Source organism: Scylla paramamosain, chromosome 15 (genome assembly GCF_035594125.1).
Source record: "Scylla paramamosain isolate STU-SP2022 chromosome 15, ASM3559412v1, whole genome shotgun sequence".
NCBI lineage: Eukaryota > Metazoa > Arthropoda > Malacostraca > Decapoda > Portunidae > Scylla > Scylla paramamosain.
The window spans coordinates 23,359,083-23,376,011 of NC_087165.1; the positions used below are offsets into that span (position 1 = coordinate 23,359,083).

Sequence of the window (16,929 nt, forward strand, 5' to 3'; positions counted from 1 at the left end):
TTGTTATCATTGTTATTATTTTTACTTAGAATATGTATTTTCCTTTTCTTTTTCTTTTACTTATTTATTTATTTATTTTTTAATTATTTATTTATTTATTTATTTATTTATTTATTTATTTATTTATTTATTTGCTTATTTATTTATTTATCTATTTTTCATTTTTTTGCAGGTGATCTGGTTGCCATGGATGCAGAGTTTGTAAACCTACATCAGGAGGAAGCTGAGATCCGTAGTGATGGCACACGCACCACCATTAAGCCTTCACACAAGTCTGTTGCCAGAATCACCTGTATCCGAGGGTAATTCTTGTTCTCATTCTTTCTCTTTCATTGTTGCAACCAGAGATCCTTCCTCTTCATTGTTTGTGGTGGGATTACACTGGAAGCACATGCTGCTATTAAAAGCAACAAAGACTGTGATGTGGTGTTTTTTCAGGCTGTTCAACACATCTCAGGAACCGAACAAGTTATTAAAAAAAATAAAAGGAAGATTGTATTATACTAGTGTATTAGTATAAAGGATAAAGGATTCTGGAATATCAACAGGAATAAGTTTTCTTACAATAATTGAAAAACTGCAAAGTAATGAAAAAAACTAGTGTGAAGAGAAGTTTTGTAAATGATAATTCACTACAAACTTCTGGTTTTCCTCTCTGAATAGCAGCCATGCTTCCACAAGAGTGGAGGAACTTTTCAGAAAACTATATTCAGTCCACCATGTGATGTGGATCCCTACCATGTGACTGTAGAAGTATGCAGGAAGTATTAACATGGCAGATGAATTCCAAGAGCTGTATTTCATATAATAATAAATTGTTTTAATTAATGTATAGCTTTCCTAATGGCCAATTTTTTCATTTATTTATTATTTATTTATTTGTTTATATATTTATTATTTTTATTTGTTTATTTATTTTTCTTTCTTTCTTTTTTTTTCTTCCTCCATTACAGACAAGGTCCATTGGAAGGCACACCGTTCATGGATGACTACATCTCCACACAGGAACAGGTGGTAGACTACCTCACACAGTTCTCAGGTATCAAACCAGGAGACCTTGATGCAAACTTCTCACAGAAGCATTTAACTACACTGAAATCCACCTATGTCAAACTTCGCTACTTGGTTGACAAGGGTGTGAAGTTTGTGGGACATGGCTTGAAGAATGATTTCAGGTAACAGTATGTCAAAATATATATATATATATATATATATATATATATATATATATATATATATATATATATATATATATATATATATATATATATATATATATATATATATATATATATATATACATACACACAGCATACAATGGAACCACAGTTACCGAATGCCTCCCTTTTTGGACAGATCAGTTTTCTAACAAAATTTTGAACTCCTAATTGCTTTGGTTGCCAAACCATAATTCGGTTCTTGAGCAAAGTTACTTGATTTCAAATACTACAAAACAAAGCAAAAGCTACTATTTATTACTAATTTATAGTTTTTGTAAATATATCTTTCATTTTCATGTATTTGGAGGAGAGACAGTGGTTAAGACAGTATGTAATTCAATCTTTGAAATAAATGAAATGTGTTCCCATTGAAGAGCCTCGATGTAAACAAACTGTTTTCGGCGCTAAGGAGTAATACTGAGCTTCCTGTGGCTCTCTCAATGTCCCACATTTAGAGAACTGCATTTTCACAATAGTCTTTCTCAGCAGCAAGAGTTATGATCACCTTCATTTTGGCTGTAAGTGGGTTGCTCCTCTCTGTGTCACTTTGTAAGGCTTCCCTCACTAGATTGGTGACAAAGGGAATATCCGCATGTCTGCATTATCTTCTGATAAGTTCTGTGTCACCAAGTTTATTCAGTGCATCCTATCTGGATAAATAGTTTCTGAGCTGAAGATGATGTAGAGTGGCCATCATGGCAGTGGGATCATCTGTCATAAGCCGCTAAGACAGGGTGGAGTGGTGTCTGGGAACGAATTAATCCATTTTATGTTGATTCCTGTGGGAAAAATAGTTTCGGTTTCTGAACATTTTGGACATTGAACAGCATTCAGGAATTAATTAAGTTTGAGAACCAAGATTCCACTGTGTGTGTGTGTGTGTGTGTGTGTGTGTGTGTGTGTGTGTGTGTGTGTGTGTGTGTGTATATATATATATATATATATATATATATATATATATATATATATATATATATATATATATATATATATATATATATATATATATATATATATATATACACACACACACACAAAACATAAGATAACTTTATATTATATTACCTCTTTGTCAGTTTTCTCTAGTTTAGTTTGTATATCTTCTTAATTATCTCTACTGAATCCTCTGTGTGCCTGTTTATTTCAGTCTAACCATCTTTTTGTGTATATTTACTAGGATTTCTGTCATCCTTATTGACTATGGTTTATTTAGAAACAATAAGTCCACATGTTCTATGTATTTGAACAGGCCTCATGCAGTGGGTAAAATGTCTATCCTTATAATCTTGGTGGCTTGTTTCTCAATTCTTAATTTGATGCATTTACTGCTTAATTTTATTCTATTTCTTTTTATTTATTTATTTTAGATATAAATGTACTGAGAGTATGAATGATGTATGTATGAGTGTGTGGTTTTTCTCTGGCCTCCCTGTGTGGGGTTGATGGCCTGGTATAAAGATATAGGCTTCCTACCAGTGACGTAAATTAAGCACTTGCCATTAAGGAGCATAGCAGCAGGATTTAAGGATCCACATTGCTTTTCATTTGTCCTTAAATTATTGATTTTAAATTGACATAATTCTGATTTAAGTTTCAATAACTATTTTGTAATGCATGAACACTTATACTAGATGACTGCACATTTTGGATTGTGACTGTACCATATTTAATTTGGTTAGCATTCTACAGGATTCCTTATTGTGTGCCCTTTCATATTAACCACAAGGATTGAGGAAAAAGAAATCCCCATTTTAATAATGAAATGTAAAATTAAATTTCTTTACCATCCTTAAGTTGGATTTTCTTAAAGTAAATTTTTTCTTCTTTACAGAGTAATCAACATGACTGTTCCCATGGCTCAACTGATAGACACAGTGCACCTCTTCCACATGTCCCACAACCGCATGGTGTCTCTCAAGTTTCTTGCTTGGCATTTCCTGAGTAAGTGAAGAGCTGCTTTCATATCATTTAACTTTTTAAAGTTTTCTGGCTTTAATTTTTTATGTTATTGAAGTTTAAATCATTGCTTTAGGAAAGTTGCATTTGTAGTGCTTTTCATGAACTCTTCATGACATGGATAATTTAGTGTACATGTGCTTGTTTGGATGCACCAACCATGGTTATGTCTACCACCTTTTTTTTTTTTTTTTTTTTTTTTTTTTTTTTGGAGGGACATTGATTGGCCAAGGGCAACAAAAATCCAATAAAAAAAAAAAGGCCCACTGAGATGCCGGTCCATGAACAGGGTTCAAAGTGGTAGTAAAAAATAAGAAGAAAATAGTCTTTTCATATAATCTGATGAAATCAAATTTTAATGATTCTTTTCCTGACTAACTATGATACAATGTTAATCAAGGATTTTAAAACTTTTTGAAAATTAAGAAATGTGTAGAATAAAGAAAGAAATGAGTCCCTTGTAAGCAAACTGAAAAAAAACAGTCTAGATGAGGGCCACCAAAGCCTATTTGCTCCTGCCCTTGTATTTCTTTCATCCTCGCGTGCTCTGATCATCTCATCCTGCTTTTGCTTCCTTTCACATAGTTTACAACACATTCCTATTTCATTGGGTCTTTTTTCCACTTTGCATCTGTCACTTCTACTTTACTTTGTCTCATTTTCTGCCTTTCTTTATGTGGTCATACTACCATGAGAGACCACTCCCATTTACATTTCCTCACATTTACATTACTCATCAATTCTGTTATAGATATTTACCATCATGCTCTATATTCCTCCTTTTTTTTATCCCAACCCTATCTTTGATATAAGACTTAGAAATGTGGCATAAATTTACAGAACTCAAGATCCAGAGTGTCACCCATGACAGTATTGAGGATGCCAGGACAGCTCTTGCACTCTACCAGAAGTACTGTGAACTGAAAGCTGAAGGAGACCTGGTGATGGAGCTGCAAAAACTGTATGAAGCTGGTAAGAAGGCTCAGTGGAGGGTTCCTGGCGAAGAAGAAGATGAGTAGAATGGAGCAATTTGGAATGAGTGAGGGACATTCCACATGGTGTTTTAGGTACAGTGTGGTATTGACAGAAGATGAAGCAGTTGTGGTATTCATACCTAATGCATCAACATAAATGTACAAATATTTATTTTAGATTTCTTTTTTTATTAATGGATAATGTTTGTATGTTTGAATTTTTTATTTTGTTGTCCCTTGTATGTGGGAAAATTACTTATTAGTTTTTATTTATTTATTTTTTTATATAAGGTAAGAGGGATATCTCACAAGTCATCAGTTTATGTTGACATATCATAAAAAGGAATATAAATTTGAGTATCTTTTAAGATACAGGCTCACAACCACTGATATAAATATTTTGAAAACTGTGATGGCTGAAAATATTTTGCAAGAAAATGCTCATTCATAAACTTGGTAAAAGTGTGTGTGTGTGTGTGTGTGTGTGTGTCTCAGTAATATGAAAAATGGTGCAATAATTTCATCCAATTATTAAATCATATGTTGGTTGTAAACGCAGATAGTGGAACTGTTTATGGTTATTTTAGCTAAGTCTCTCATGACTCATATTTGAGTAAATTATACGTTAGTGTTCTTTGGAGATGTTCATTGGTAGTCAGTACTGTATTTATTTTAATGGCAATGGGCAGTGAGTGGTTTTCATCACAGGTTATCTGTTTATTGATTGGTTTGTGTGTGTGTGTGTACATACATATATATATATATATATATATATATATATATATATATATATATATATATATATATATATATATATATATATATATATATATATACATACACACACACACACACACACACACACACACACACACACACACACACACACACACACACACAAGTATATGTTATGCATGTTACAAAAATAAAATGTAAAATGGTCTAGTACTGCAGACTATATTTTTTAGCATTTTCTATATAGTAATCTGTAAATAACATATTTTATATAAAGAATTAACACAAAAATGTGATCTGTGAACAAGGGAGAGGTATGTACTTAATGTTTAAAGTTTTATTTTTACTATTGATCCTTTGTAAATGAAAAAATAAAGATCAAGTCCAGGATGAGCATTAGTAACCATCACAAAGCAATACAGCACACCCTTACACCAGCCGCATCAGCTGCTTCCACCCAAGTGTTTTTAGCAGCAATATGTTCGGTATCCCGGGAGGCATCTCGTTGACATTGGCTTCTCTAGTGTGAACAGTTCATATCCCCACCAAAATGCGCCTCATCAACAGTCAGGACCCACCACCGGGTGATCCTTGAAGCCCGTGATCCACCCCAGACGTCAACACGTTAGCAAGGTGTCTGGAGCGGGATGCCTTTGATGCTATTTCGATTCCTTGTTCGGAACTCTAAGGAACGATCATATCATCAATACTAAATTTTTTTTTGTACACAGAACTGTCATGCTCGAGAGTCAATTTATGGTGAGTCCTGCAGCAAGGATTAAGGTAGAAAATTCCATCAGGCAGGACAAGTTTAGTAGTGGAAGTCGCACTCAAGTCGGGAGTCTGGTCGAGAGAGTTGATCCATAAAACATGATAACGGGTGCCCACATTTACATTGAATGGTAGCCGGGAGCTTTCGTCCAAGATTCCGCTTGTCTAACGTCGCGCGTCTGTCATATTTCCGCCTTGTTTGGAGCTTTACTGGGTCTGTGCAGCGAGGAGACGAAACCCGCTCACGTAAGTATGTATGCAGGCTGTCAAAAGAGCGAATATAACTTGGTAGTGTGAGGTTTGCCATGATGACTTGTAAGATTGATCTTTCGGTATCATTAGGGTAAATGTCTTGACCACCACTTTCATCAGGGGCCGTAAAGGAAAATACAGCTAGGCTTTGAAAATTAATGGCAGAAACCTTTTAAAATGTGAGATTGGATTGAACATTATGACTCATTCGAAGCGCCAACGATAGTTTCATATGTAATTATTTGAACTGATGGGTCTATATTTCGTGATGGATGCGTCATCCGCAACATCAAGCGCGCTGCGTCTGCTTTACAAATGTAAGCATGTTTTTTTTCTGGATATGAATTGAAGGATAACCCGTATCTATAGCATTGCTGTTAAACAGTCAATAAAAGTCGCCGTTCATTAGCCTCTCTAAGTATGTAAACTGTGAGCAGCGATAGGTGAAGGCAGGGAAGGAATGCACACGCTCAACACGGTGATGTAGCTTCCTTAACGGCAGTAATGGAATACCTTTCACTCTCCTACCCAGACCTGATATGCCTATTCAGTGCATCGCTATCACAATCTTTCACCCTCCTCATTTATGTCACTTCATTGCCTATGACACGTGCCATTATAGGAACTCCTTTCATGGACGAGATAAATTTAGTCACAAATACTTTCAATATACGAGTATTTGTATGATTAATATATAAGTGACTAACAAATTTCAGGTTATCGTCTAATTTTTCGGTGAATCAAAGTCCTTCATGGTCAACGCACTAGAATATTGCCAACATATTAAATATCATCTTATGATATATATATATATATATATATATATATATATATATATATATATATATATATATATATATATATATATATATATATATATATATATATATAACATTTATGTTTTCTTTGCCATGGTGTGATAGCCGGCGAAAGAAAACGAATAGCCATGAATTGCTAACGAGCAGAGACATGTTGCTGGTCAGTGATCGCCGCTGTGGATTAATTGCGTAAATATGCACCTCATCTTGTCTGTTTTGTACTGGGCTGAATAGCTTCTCTCTCTCTCTCTCTCTCTCTCTCTCTCTCTCTCTCTCTCTCTCTCTCTCTCTCTCTCTCTCTCTCTCTCTCTCTCTCTCTCTCTCTCTCACGTTAGCAGAGAGAGAGAGAGAGAGAGAGAGAAGAGAACTTGGACCACCTGTATAGGAGGTGAAGTATTCTTGACACCCAGCAGAGAAGGAGAGAAGCGGTCTGCGTACCTGGTGGCTTGAAACTTGAATGTGTACAACCCCTGGTGATGATAAAGAGGCGACTGACACTTCGTCCTTCCTACTACCACCACCACCACCACCATCACCACCTCCGATGCAGCAGGACGTGTCGGGCGAGGTCATTGAGGGTGGTCTGTTAAGAGGCTGGAAGGTCACAGTTAGCGAGTTAAGAGCCATTGATATGTTAATGTGACCTCCTCCCCCTTCTTCTTCTCCTCTTCCTCCTCCTCTTTCTCCTCCTTTCCCATCTCGTCTCATCCTCCCTGTCCCAACACCCCTCCCGCCGCTGCTAACTGCCGCCATAATGGGTGTTGGGTCTTCCTTCTACCCCTCTTCTTCCTCCTCCTCCTCCTCCTCCTCCTTCAAATCACTCACATTACACTTGACTCTCTCTCTCTCTCTCTCTCTCTCTCTCTCTCTTAGGTTTGTAGTGACCTCACCTCATTAATAAGCAGACACACAACATAGATCGACTAAGGAGAGAGAGAGAGAGAGAGAGAGAGAGAGAGAGAGAGAGAGAGAGCCCTTAAAACATTCCTCAGGTCGGCTAACATCAAACATCTCCTTCCTCCTCCTCCCACACCTCATCTTCCTCCTCCTCCTTCACCTTCTCTTCTTTCCAAATCACCGATCGCCACGTGGGTTGGGTCAAGCAAGCCAGAACACTGCCATCAATGAAGTTATAATCATTCATTTAATTAGAAGATTACAGGGCGGGACCTTCAGAACAGCTGGTTTGGTGCGGCCTGTGCGTCCTCTCCTCTCCCAAAATGTTGCGTCGCTTTTCACTCCCGCTGGTGTGTGTGTGTGTGTGTGTGTGTGTGTGTTGTGCTGTCCTTTGGGAACTCTTTTGCTTGTGAGTTTTATAATCTTAGTGTTATATAATGGATATTTCGCATTCTTTCTTTTCTATTACTATTTTCTTGTCTTTACTAATGCGGAAAAATTATTCACAGGTGATTTACTGCTAACGATTCACTCAATTTTGAAAAAAAAAGACATTCACCAATAACAATCTGTATGCGCAGGGAAAGAAGAAAAAGCACCGTAATCATAAAGAACCGTGCAAATCTGCAGCGTGCTCTGATGTGACGGAGGAATTTCATGTTGTTGTGATAGACGATTTGCCGAGCAGCCCGCGGCGCGTACCGGCCACTTGCTCCTTGCGCAGTACATTGTGAAATAGGAAGCCTCGAAGGTCTTTCATATGTAAATTAGAGGATCGTCATCTTATTACGTTAACAAAGGAAAGCTACCGACAAGGGGACTGAGAGACAGAGAGGAAGGAGGGAGAAGATAATGAGAGATAATGATAGATAGAAGAGAGAGAGAGAGAGAGAGAGAGAGAGAGAGAGAGAGAGAGAGAGAGAGAGAGAGAGAGAGAGAGAGTAGATTTGTGTGTGGTTCTTTGTTTCATCGTGTCTGGCCACCACTCCATTATCCCAAGAATGACAAACATCACAATAGTGTCAAGAAAGCAAATATGATTAGCAAGTTTTTAATTAAAACGTTAAGCCACCCAGCTGTGGCGGCTTAAGTTGAATGGCAGCTTTTTTCTGCTGTCAGTAAGATACAATGAGCTTGAACGCATAATAATTCTCGATATTTGTTCGTGGAATCAGTCCCACTGACTAAACTGACCATTTTCAGTGAGATGATAATGATAACAGTCGTAGTGCTTGTTCTATACAGTGTGAATATGTATGCACTGCACTTCACAGAAAACCAGATATATGTATAATTATGACGAGTCAAGATATTTGCATTGACTATTATGTCTTCAGTTCCCTCCATACTTTGAGTGTGTGATCATGATGGAAAGAGAATGTATGAAAATTCAATAAGAATCACATGAAAGAATTCACTTCGTATAAACATATATTTACCATCGTGCCAAATAAACTATGCAACTTAAAGCAAATATAAGCTTTCCTCTCCATGTCATAAAACTTTACATCATACACAGGCTCCTGCTAAGCTGTGCACGTGGCTTTGCTTGGCTGTTGTGGCGACAGCGATGGTGGCGACGTGTGGTGGGATGCATGGTTGTGTACTATGTGAACCCCTGCAGTCGCAGATGTGTTGGTGGTGATGGATTAATAACAGGTCGTCTCAGTTACTTGTCACTGTATGCCTTGTAAGTAGCAAACCTTGGGAATAATGCATGAATTTTGTCATATTGTATATTATATCACATTGTTTATTATTTATTGTGTTTAGAGGCTTTTTTTTTTTTTAAAGTTTACCGTCACATGAAACAACTCTGAAGTAATGATGACACCAATAATCAAATGGGTTGTTGGAGCATCACAACTGCATGGTGCACAGGTTGTTAATGTTACAGGGTAAAGATTCATCTCCTGATTTCGTGAACATGTGATTCACCAGGGATTTGTTACTAAAACCTTATTGTTTAGGGAACAAGAGCTTGTCGGTATAAAAAGTAAACAAAACCTCGGTACTTGTACAAGAGTTTATTGATATAAAAATTCAATAAAGCTCGACGATGATGTACAAGACCTAAGTGGTATTTAAAAGCCAAAGCTCGTTACTTAGATTATAAAAGCTTATTCCACTAAGGATTACACAGGAAGGACAGATACAAGGAAATATGTTTCGTCTAATGTGGAATATCATTGTCTAGCAATCATCCTCGTCTTTGTTCAGTCAGAACTTTTATTGATCGCCAAGGCAATTATTAGACGCGGCACACTCCATATTTTTCTCCTCCCCAGACGTTTCCGTGGGTTTCGGACAAAGGCTCAAGAACTGTTAGTGTTCACCATCACAGGAGAGGATTACCAGGCAAGAACTTTAATGGACCTTCACAGCCTAACTCCACCCCGAGGAGGACTCTCATAAGACTTGCATTGCACTGTTCCCTCCGTTTCATATACCTGCTATGATATTCATATGTGCTATCCATATCGATAAAAATGCAATTTAAAGCCTTCATTCACATTCATTTATTGATTTAATTCAGCATATTTTATGAGTTTCTTCAACGGCACCGCACGGCTCACCCATGCCTGAGAGGCGTGAGGGTCACCGCGTCTAAACTCGAGAGAGAGAGAGAGAGAGAGAGAGAGAGAGAGAGAGAGAGAGAGAGAGAGAGAGAGAGAGAGAGAGAGAGAGAGAGAGAGAGAGAGAGAGAGAGAATGTTAATGAATTTGCTCCCCGTCACATACTGGACAAATAAATGACGGGAATTCACATCAGTAGCGGGAGGAAATCTTAGGACAGGGGTTATGGCATAGAAGAAATTGTGAGTATTCTGTTAGAACGTTGTGTCAAGATCATAATAACGCTACTCGATGCTTAGTCCGTGCTTACTTAAACAGTATGGGCAAATTTTAGGAGTAATTGCAGGTGGACACACGTTAGCAGCAATTGGGGATGATGCCAAGTGAGCACACGGCAGAACAAATAAGTTTTTGCACAACATAGTTGCAGCTCCATTATGTTTCCCTTGACATTACACAGTGTGTGATAATTAACAGCATTTGTTCGACTACAGGAAGAGAGCGATCTCAATGTTCTTATCTTTCGAACATTTAAAGTTGAATGCCTCACTAATCGCTATGCGTGCAAGTATACTCGTATATGCCTGCGATGAGTCAGGTGCGGACCATGGAGCACTACAGCTTAATGGGTGCAGGTGTGTATGATTAGTGTTGGTTGGACGCCTTCTGTGAAACCCACGACTCTTTCCTCAAGCAAGAGTAGACCTCATGAGTATTCTGAGATCCTTTATGTTTTCCTGTCTGCTTAAAAACTGCTCGCTTTTGCTCGCAGTCCTTTTATTCAATGTTGGCGTAGCACTCATCTGCTTCTTGGATGCAACGGATGAGTGTGATGTAATCGGTTGCTAATATGTACTGACTAGGAATTGATTTGTGGATAAATACGACAGTGAAGATTTCTAGCTTATGTAGAGGTTTGTGCCTTTGTGCATGACGACAGGGATCATGCGTCAGGCTTTCGAGAATGTGTACGAGTAGAACCTGTAATGTTTCTCTTTAGGAATGAATTCTTAGTCTAACGAAACACTTTTATTATTATTTATTTATTATTTATTTTTTTTTTTTTCAGGGAGTGTTATTCATACGATACAGCGTCTTATCTGTGCCAACTCTTTACGACACGCAGCCTATTGCCTTGTGTTACCGCCAATCCTTCTACCCAGGAACGACTCTTCACTTCACATTTCCGTGTCAGAGACTGGGTGAGGCAAGAATGCTGATTATTGCGAAACCAAACACAACTGATATCTGTGAAGTGTGATATTTTGAAGACACATACTCGTACATCATACTCGTGATCCATAGATGAAGAGAAATAAAAGAAAGTACCTTTTCATTAATTTTGTTCTGCATTACTACTTGCAGTGAACAACCAATTTATCTTTCTTTAATACCCTTTCTTAGGGAGATTCCAACAATTTCAGCACAGAATCGTGTGTTTTAAAAGTAAATTATGAATTTTCTCGCTTGTAGCCATGTGACGAATGATCAGAACTGTGGTTATGGCTAAACCGTTGCGCACACACACACACACACACACACACACACACACACACACACTACTACTACTACTACTACAGCTACTACTACTACTACTACTACTACTACTACTACTACTACTTTGAACCTTCTCGTAGTACAGACGATTTATTGTCTAGTCAGTGATCACCCGCAATGCTTTGTTTGAACTATTCAGACATGAAGATAATGAGCCATGTTTGAACTGTGTCCGTATTCGTAGCCAACATTATTACACTGCCAAGATCTGTGAGTGGACGGTAAACTTAGCATATATAAGCGTTACGTCTCTCTTTATCGTAAACAGTAATAGCTATGTGATAAATAAGTAACCATTCAAATATGGAATGAATAAGTAGCCTTGCTCTTTTACCAATCTGCCAGCCTGCTCGGTTTAGATAATCGAACACTTCTTATGTAAACAAATCATACGATGGAGCAAAGAATATAACTAATTTTCTCTCAAGAATGATAAATGCTGCTACACACACACACACACACACACACACACACACACACACACACACGAAAGATTATTAGCGGGAAATCTTCAAGTGTCCACAGATGGCAGCAGCGGCCGCTGAATCACGCCGTGATCAGCTGACTCGTTATGTTTTGTTTTGATTGGGTGCTTGTGCGTCTACTGTTTTTACTCAATTTCGCCAATACAGAGCTGGCTGCTTCTTCCAAGGTTAGTCTTTTTGTATATAATTGTGAACAGTTAAATTAGGACTCCCAGAAATTAAGCTAGGAAGAATTAGAGGAAGGGAAGAGAAGGTGAAGGAGTAGGAGGAACAACAATAAGTTGAAACTGTTGGAAGAAAATGGGATATGGAAACAATATTTTGTTTTTACCAAGTGATTATGTTCATGAAATTAGTATAACCGTCCAGGCGATGAGGAGACAAGAACAAAACAAAAACAACACGCGGGGCAATATCCTGTTTGGCTGATAATGTATAATTGAGGTGTAACGAGACCTGATGGGGGTGCCGGCCAGGTGTAAGTGATATGGAAGCCTCGCCCAATAACCTGGCATTAGGAGCAATTAGTACGAGGAGGAAGGAGACAATACGTTTCTGCGGCATCGCCTTAGATGACACTGATAAGCTGGACTGACTGCTGAATGTTAGTTTGCTAGAAATAAGTGAATACAAGGGAATGTCAATGAACAGCGGATCTGAAGGTTGTCAAGCCGTTTGTTTTCACTCCACCGCTCTACATTAACTGTATTGTTAAAAGCTAGCAAAAGTCTCAAGGAATGGATGGGTGTAATTTAAGGTTACTTTTGTCTGGAGGACGGTATAGATATTTGTTACTTTTGTGATTAGCTGTGCCTGTAGTGAAGATGGACAAGCGGTGGTGAGTCACTAGTAGCCTGGTGCTTTCAAGAAGGGTGCCCTATAGCTGAGGCCACGTAGATAGGTAACGGAGTTAACTACGTTGCCTAGGAGACGGAATAGACCGACTTGTCAGTTTACTATAAATAGAAACGGAACGATAGCCTGAGCTTGTGTAAATAGAGCTCGAATAGGCTACAACTACGTTTATTACAAGTTATTTTCTATTTACTTGCCTTTTTTTTTTTTTTGTCTTTGTTATACACTTAACCAAAAATCTTTAGATACATATATGACTCACATTAAACGAGGAAGACAAGAGTGTCAGTCCGAATTTTTAAAGAATAAAAACTGGATGGCTGAGGCGGCGTGGCGGCAACTGTCAACACCAGCCCTTTTAGGCTTAGCGCAGGCAGCGTGGAAGGGCAATTGTAAGATAATCTAACTTACTTGATAATATCCTACTCATACTCATATTATACCACGGGAGAGGAGGTTAGGAAGTTGTTGTCTTCGTGATATTTAGTTGAGGAAATGTTCCCCACCATTGCGTTATGCCCTCTGTCGCCTCGCCGCCTGGTGCTATCAACTTGTTGAGTCTTCAAAAAATCATGGCTTGTTTTTCTCTCCCCTTTTTTGTATGAAAGTTTTATAGTGATCTTCAGATTTTTGTGGAAACTTGGAAGAAAAAAAAAGTGAGATAAAAACGGAAAAGGAATGTAGATGATTAGGCTGTTTTGCAGTTAAATGTTGATGGCAATGATAATCACAATATTCAACTATGTATCAAGAAATAACAGATTGTAATGAATAGTTAAGTTAATAAATGCACCGCCGACTTGTGTTATTTTATTTATGGGTATATATCCCTGTGCATTTGTCCACAATATTTGCATAATTGGACCGCTATTAGTTATGCAAACCTAATCATTAAGGCATCTCGTGCAGCAACGAAGCTTGGTGTTAAATGTTAAGTCATTTACATATTGATGTGTTAGCATTATATTTTATTATGATAGGTCTGAACTGTTTATTATTGCCTTTAATTTTTATTTTTTTCCTAATTTGATGAAACTCCGTGATGGCGATAACAACATACAGCGCTGATATCAACAAAATGTTAATAAGTTACGATAACACTAATCTGTCAGCTTTATTTCTTAACTCGTGTAGGCTCATGCGGTTTGGTCATTCAGAAAAAAAAAAGATGTGAAAATAAGTTATATGTAGTACATTAGTTTGTGAGGGCAAAATATTGAATCAAAGCAAGCAAGAAGGTACACGGAAGACACCACGCATTCGAAAGATGGGGAGTTTGTGGGACAGAGACAGAACGAAGGGAATGAAAAAAAAAGTAAAAAAAGAAAAATAATAAGAAAATAGATAAATAAAGAGAAGGGAAGCTGAGAGAGAAAGGTCAGAATGCAAAATAACAGTGTTAATGAGATGAACAATCAATATTCACTAGTACGGACCACACAACATCGAGTCGAGATGAAAAGGTGTAAAAGATAATTAGAGCAGAATGCAAATTAGGTACTCGACTCGCAGCACAAAGGTCACGTGTTCGATCCTGGTTCACGGCAGTTCCTCGGCGGGCGGGAGAGCGTTTTCACAGGTAATCCAAACCACATTGACTTTATTGTTGCGATGCCATTTATCGTTGAATTTCTTCCAGTGACGTGTCAAGTAACAGTGACAAACGGATCAAGAATAAAGTAGAATAACGGGGTTTTATTGCTTATTTTCTTCATCTTAAAACAACAGTGCAAGATATCCCACTCTTGAACCTCTCGTGACATTTAGTCCCTCCTCCTACTTATTCTCACCACTGGCTTATTTTGTCCTGGATATTTCCTTTTTTATTTACTGAACTATTGATCTGACGTAACCTGACTTGATTAGTGCAGTGCGACTTGATTAGCAGCGTGTTCGGTCAGTGTCTCCTAATCACATCACTGTGCATAACCAGAAAAGAAAAAAAGTACACCGGAGGAGAGACTTCGAGTGAACATATCCAGGAGGGGTTACCTGTGAGGAGGGTAAGTGACGCCCGGGGTAAAGTGGTCCAGGCGGGAATATGTCCAGGGAATCTGTTGGGAGGAAAAATGACAACTGGTAAGGGTAAATTGACCACAGCCTAGGGGGAAATAATAACCATAGCGTCACTTGCCATGGATATCCTTCCTGTAGATGTATGCTAGTATGGACAAGCAAGTGTCTGGGTATGCGTTTTCCATTTATTATTACAGAGACCAGCATTCATAGCCAGGGAAGCCGTCTCTTGTCCACGTGCTACCACAAACAAAAGGCCCCTGCTTCCCACACGACGCTAACCACAAAGCCATGGCGGTGGTGGTTGTGGTGGTGCTTGCAACCTGAGCACCACCACCATAGCAATCCTCGCTTGAACCTACAAATTACCTCTGTGACCGATACTCCGGACACATTAGACACATGAACTGCTACTCAGAACCTGGCGAGAGGGACCACGGCAGGCGAGGAAAGGCAAGGGTTTGAGCCGGGACAGTCCGAAACCAGTGATCAGCTCGAGTGATTACAGGTGTGGACAACGGGGCGGGTAATTAAACGTGCGAGGCGAACACCTGTCGCACTCAGGAGGGAAGGGGAAGGGAGGGGAGGGAAGAAAGAGAAGGGTGAGATGTGTGAGGGTGGGTGGGTTTGTTGGGGAGCTGCGTTGTGTTGTAATGTGTCTCTTCCCTCGAAATGTACTTAGCTCCTCGCATCCTCTTTGTCTCCATGTCTCCAGCTCCCCCCCCCCCCCCCGACCTCACCCGCTACCACCAACAATCGCCACCGCCACCACCACCACCGTTTACCACGATGACTGTAACTACCACTACCACCATTACCAAACGTACGCTATACCAGTATCACCACCAATAGTTACCAATAATGCCAGCACTATCTCCACCATCACCACCACCAACAACGCTACCACTTTCATCATCATCTGTAATACTGTTATTACGTTATCACCACCAACAACGTTAGCAACCAGCACCACCACTACCCCTACCACCACCACCATTAACAACAACAACAACAACAGTGCAACATGAACGTTACCACCTCTACCACCATCATCGCTAGCACAATTGTCATCATCTCATCATTATTCCATTGCTTAAACTTTCTCTAATTCCACCACTGATACAGAAGCTCATCACTTTCATGAATCGGAAATTCTTTTTTAAATACTCATGTATGTAATTAGCTTTCTTTACGTAGTGCCGTGATCGACAATTTTTTATTTACATATCCATCACTTTTCATGCATTCTGTTGTTAAAGAGAAAAAAAAAAACCTTTACTGAATCAGTCATAACACTCGTATTGTCAGTTATCACTTTTGTTTACACGAGTGGAAGGAAGGTTAAGGATTTTAAGTAACTGAGAATAAAAGAGTGAAGAGCTTGTTTGCCCCACAGAAAAATACTATATACTGCAGGAGGTGTAGTTAGAGCAATAGTTGATTAGGATTTGGAATAGAGTAGACACCTCACTCACCATTAAATCAATATGGAATCACAGAAACGAAATAAAAAAATAAAAAAAGATGGAAGCTTTAATCTTTGTTCTAAGTGTTATGTTTTGCCTGGTGTCAGATTTTGTGAACTCGTATATGAAGACAAACAATACCATATGAAAACAGTGTCGAAATATTGTGAAGCAGAACGGACGATAGAGAGAGAGAGAGAGAGAGAAGAGAGAGAGAGAGAGAGTGAAAAGAAGTGAGGAATAATGTCAGAGGAAAGCTGTGTGTGTGTGTGTGTGTGTGTGTGTGTGTGTGTGCCTGCTGAATCTTTAATTATCGTACATGTAATAAACAGCGGGACATATCCATCCATA

The 16,929-nt window shown here is 38.6% G+C and overlaps 1 protein-coding gene across 5 annotated transcripts in view; it reads left to right on the forward strand.

Moving 5' to 3' along the window:
* The window catches only part of LOC135107705 (PAN2-PAN3 deadenylation complex catalytic subunit PAN2-like), a 29,724-nt gene extending 24,452 nt beyond the window's left edge, over positions 1–5,272 (forward strand). For all 5 annotated transcript variants that reach the window (XM_064017890.1, XM_064017888.1, XM_064017887.1 and 2 more), the window contains 4 exons: positions 173–302; positions 954–1,175; positions 3,052–3,161; positions 4,017–5,272. In XM_064017890.1, the coding sequence (XP_063873960.1) occupies positions 173–302; positions 954–1,175; positions 3,052–3,161; positions 4,017–4,195 (641 nt within the window). In that variant the 3' untranslated portion in view covers positions 4,196–5,272. The remainder of the gene's footprint in view (positions 1–172; positions 303–953; positions 1,176–3,051; positions 3,162–4,016) is intronic.
* The last annotated feature ends 11,657 nt before the right edge of the window (positions 5,273–16,929 follow it).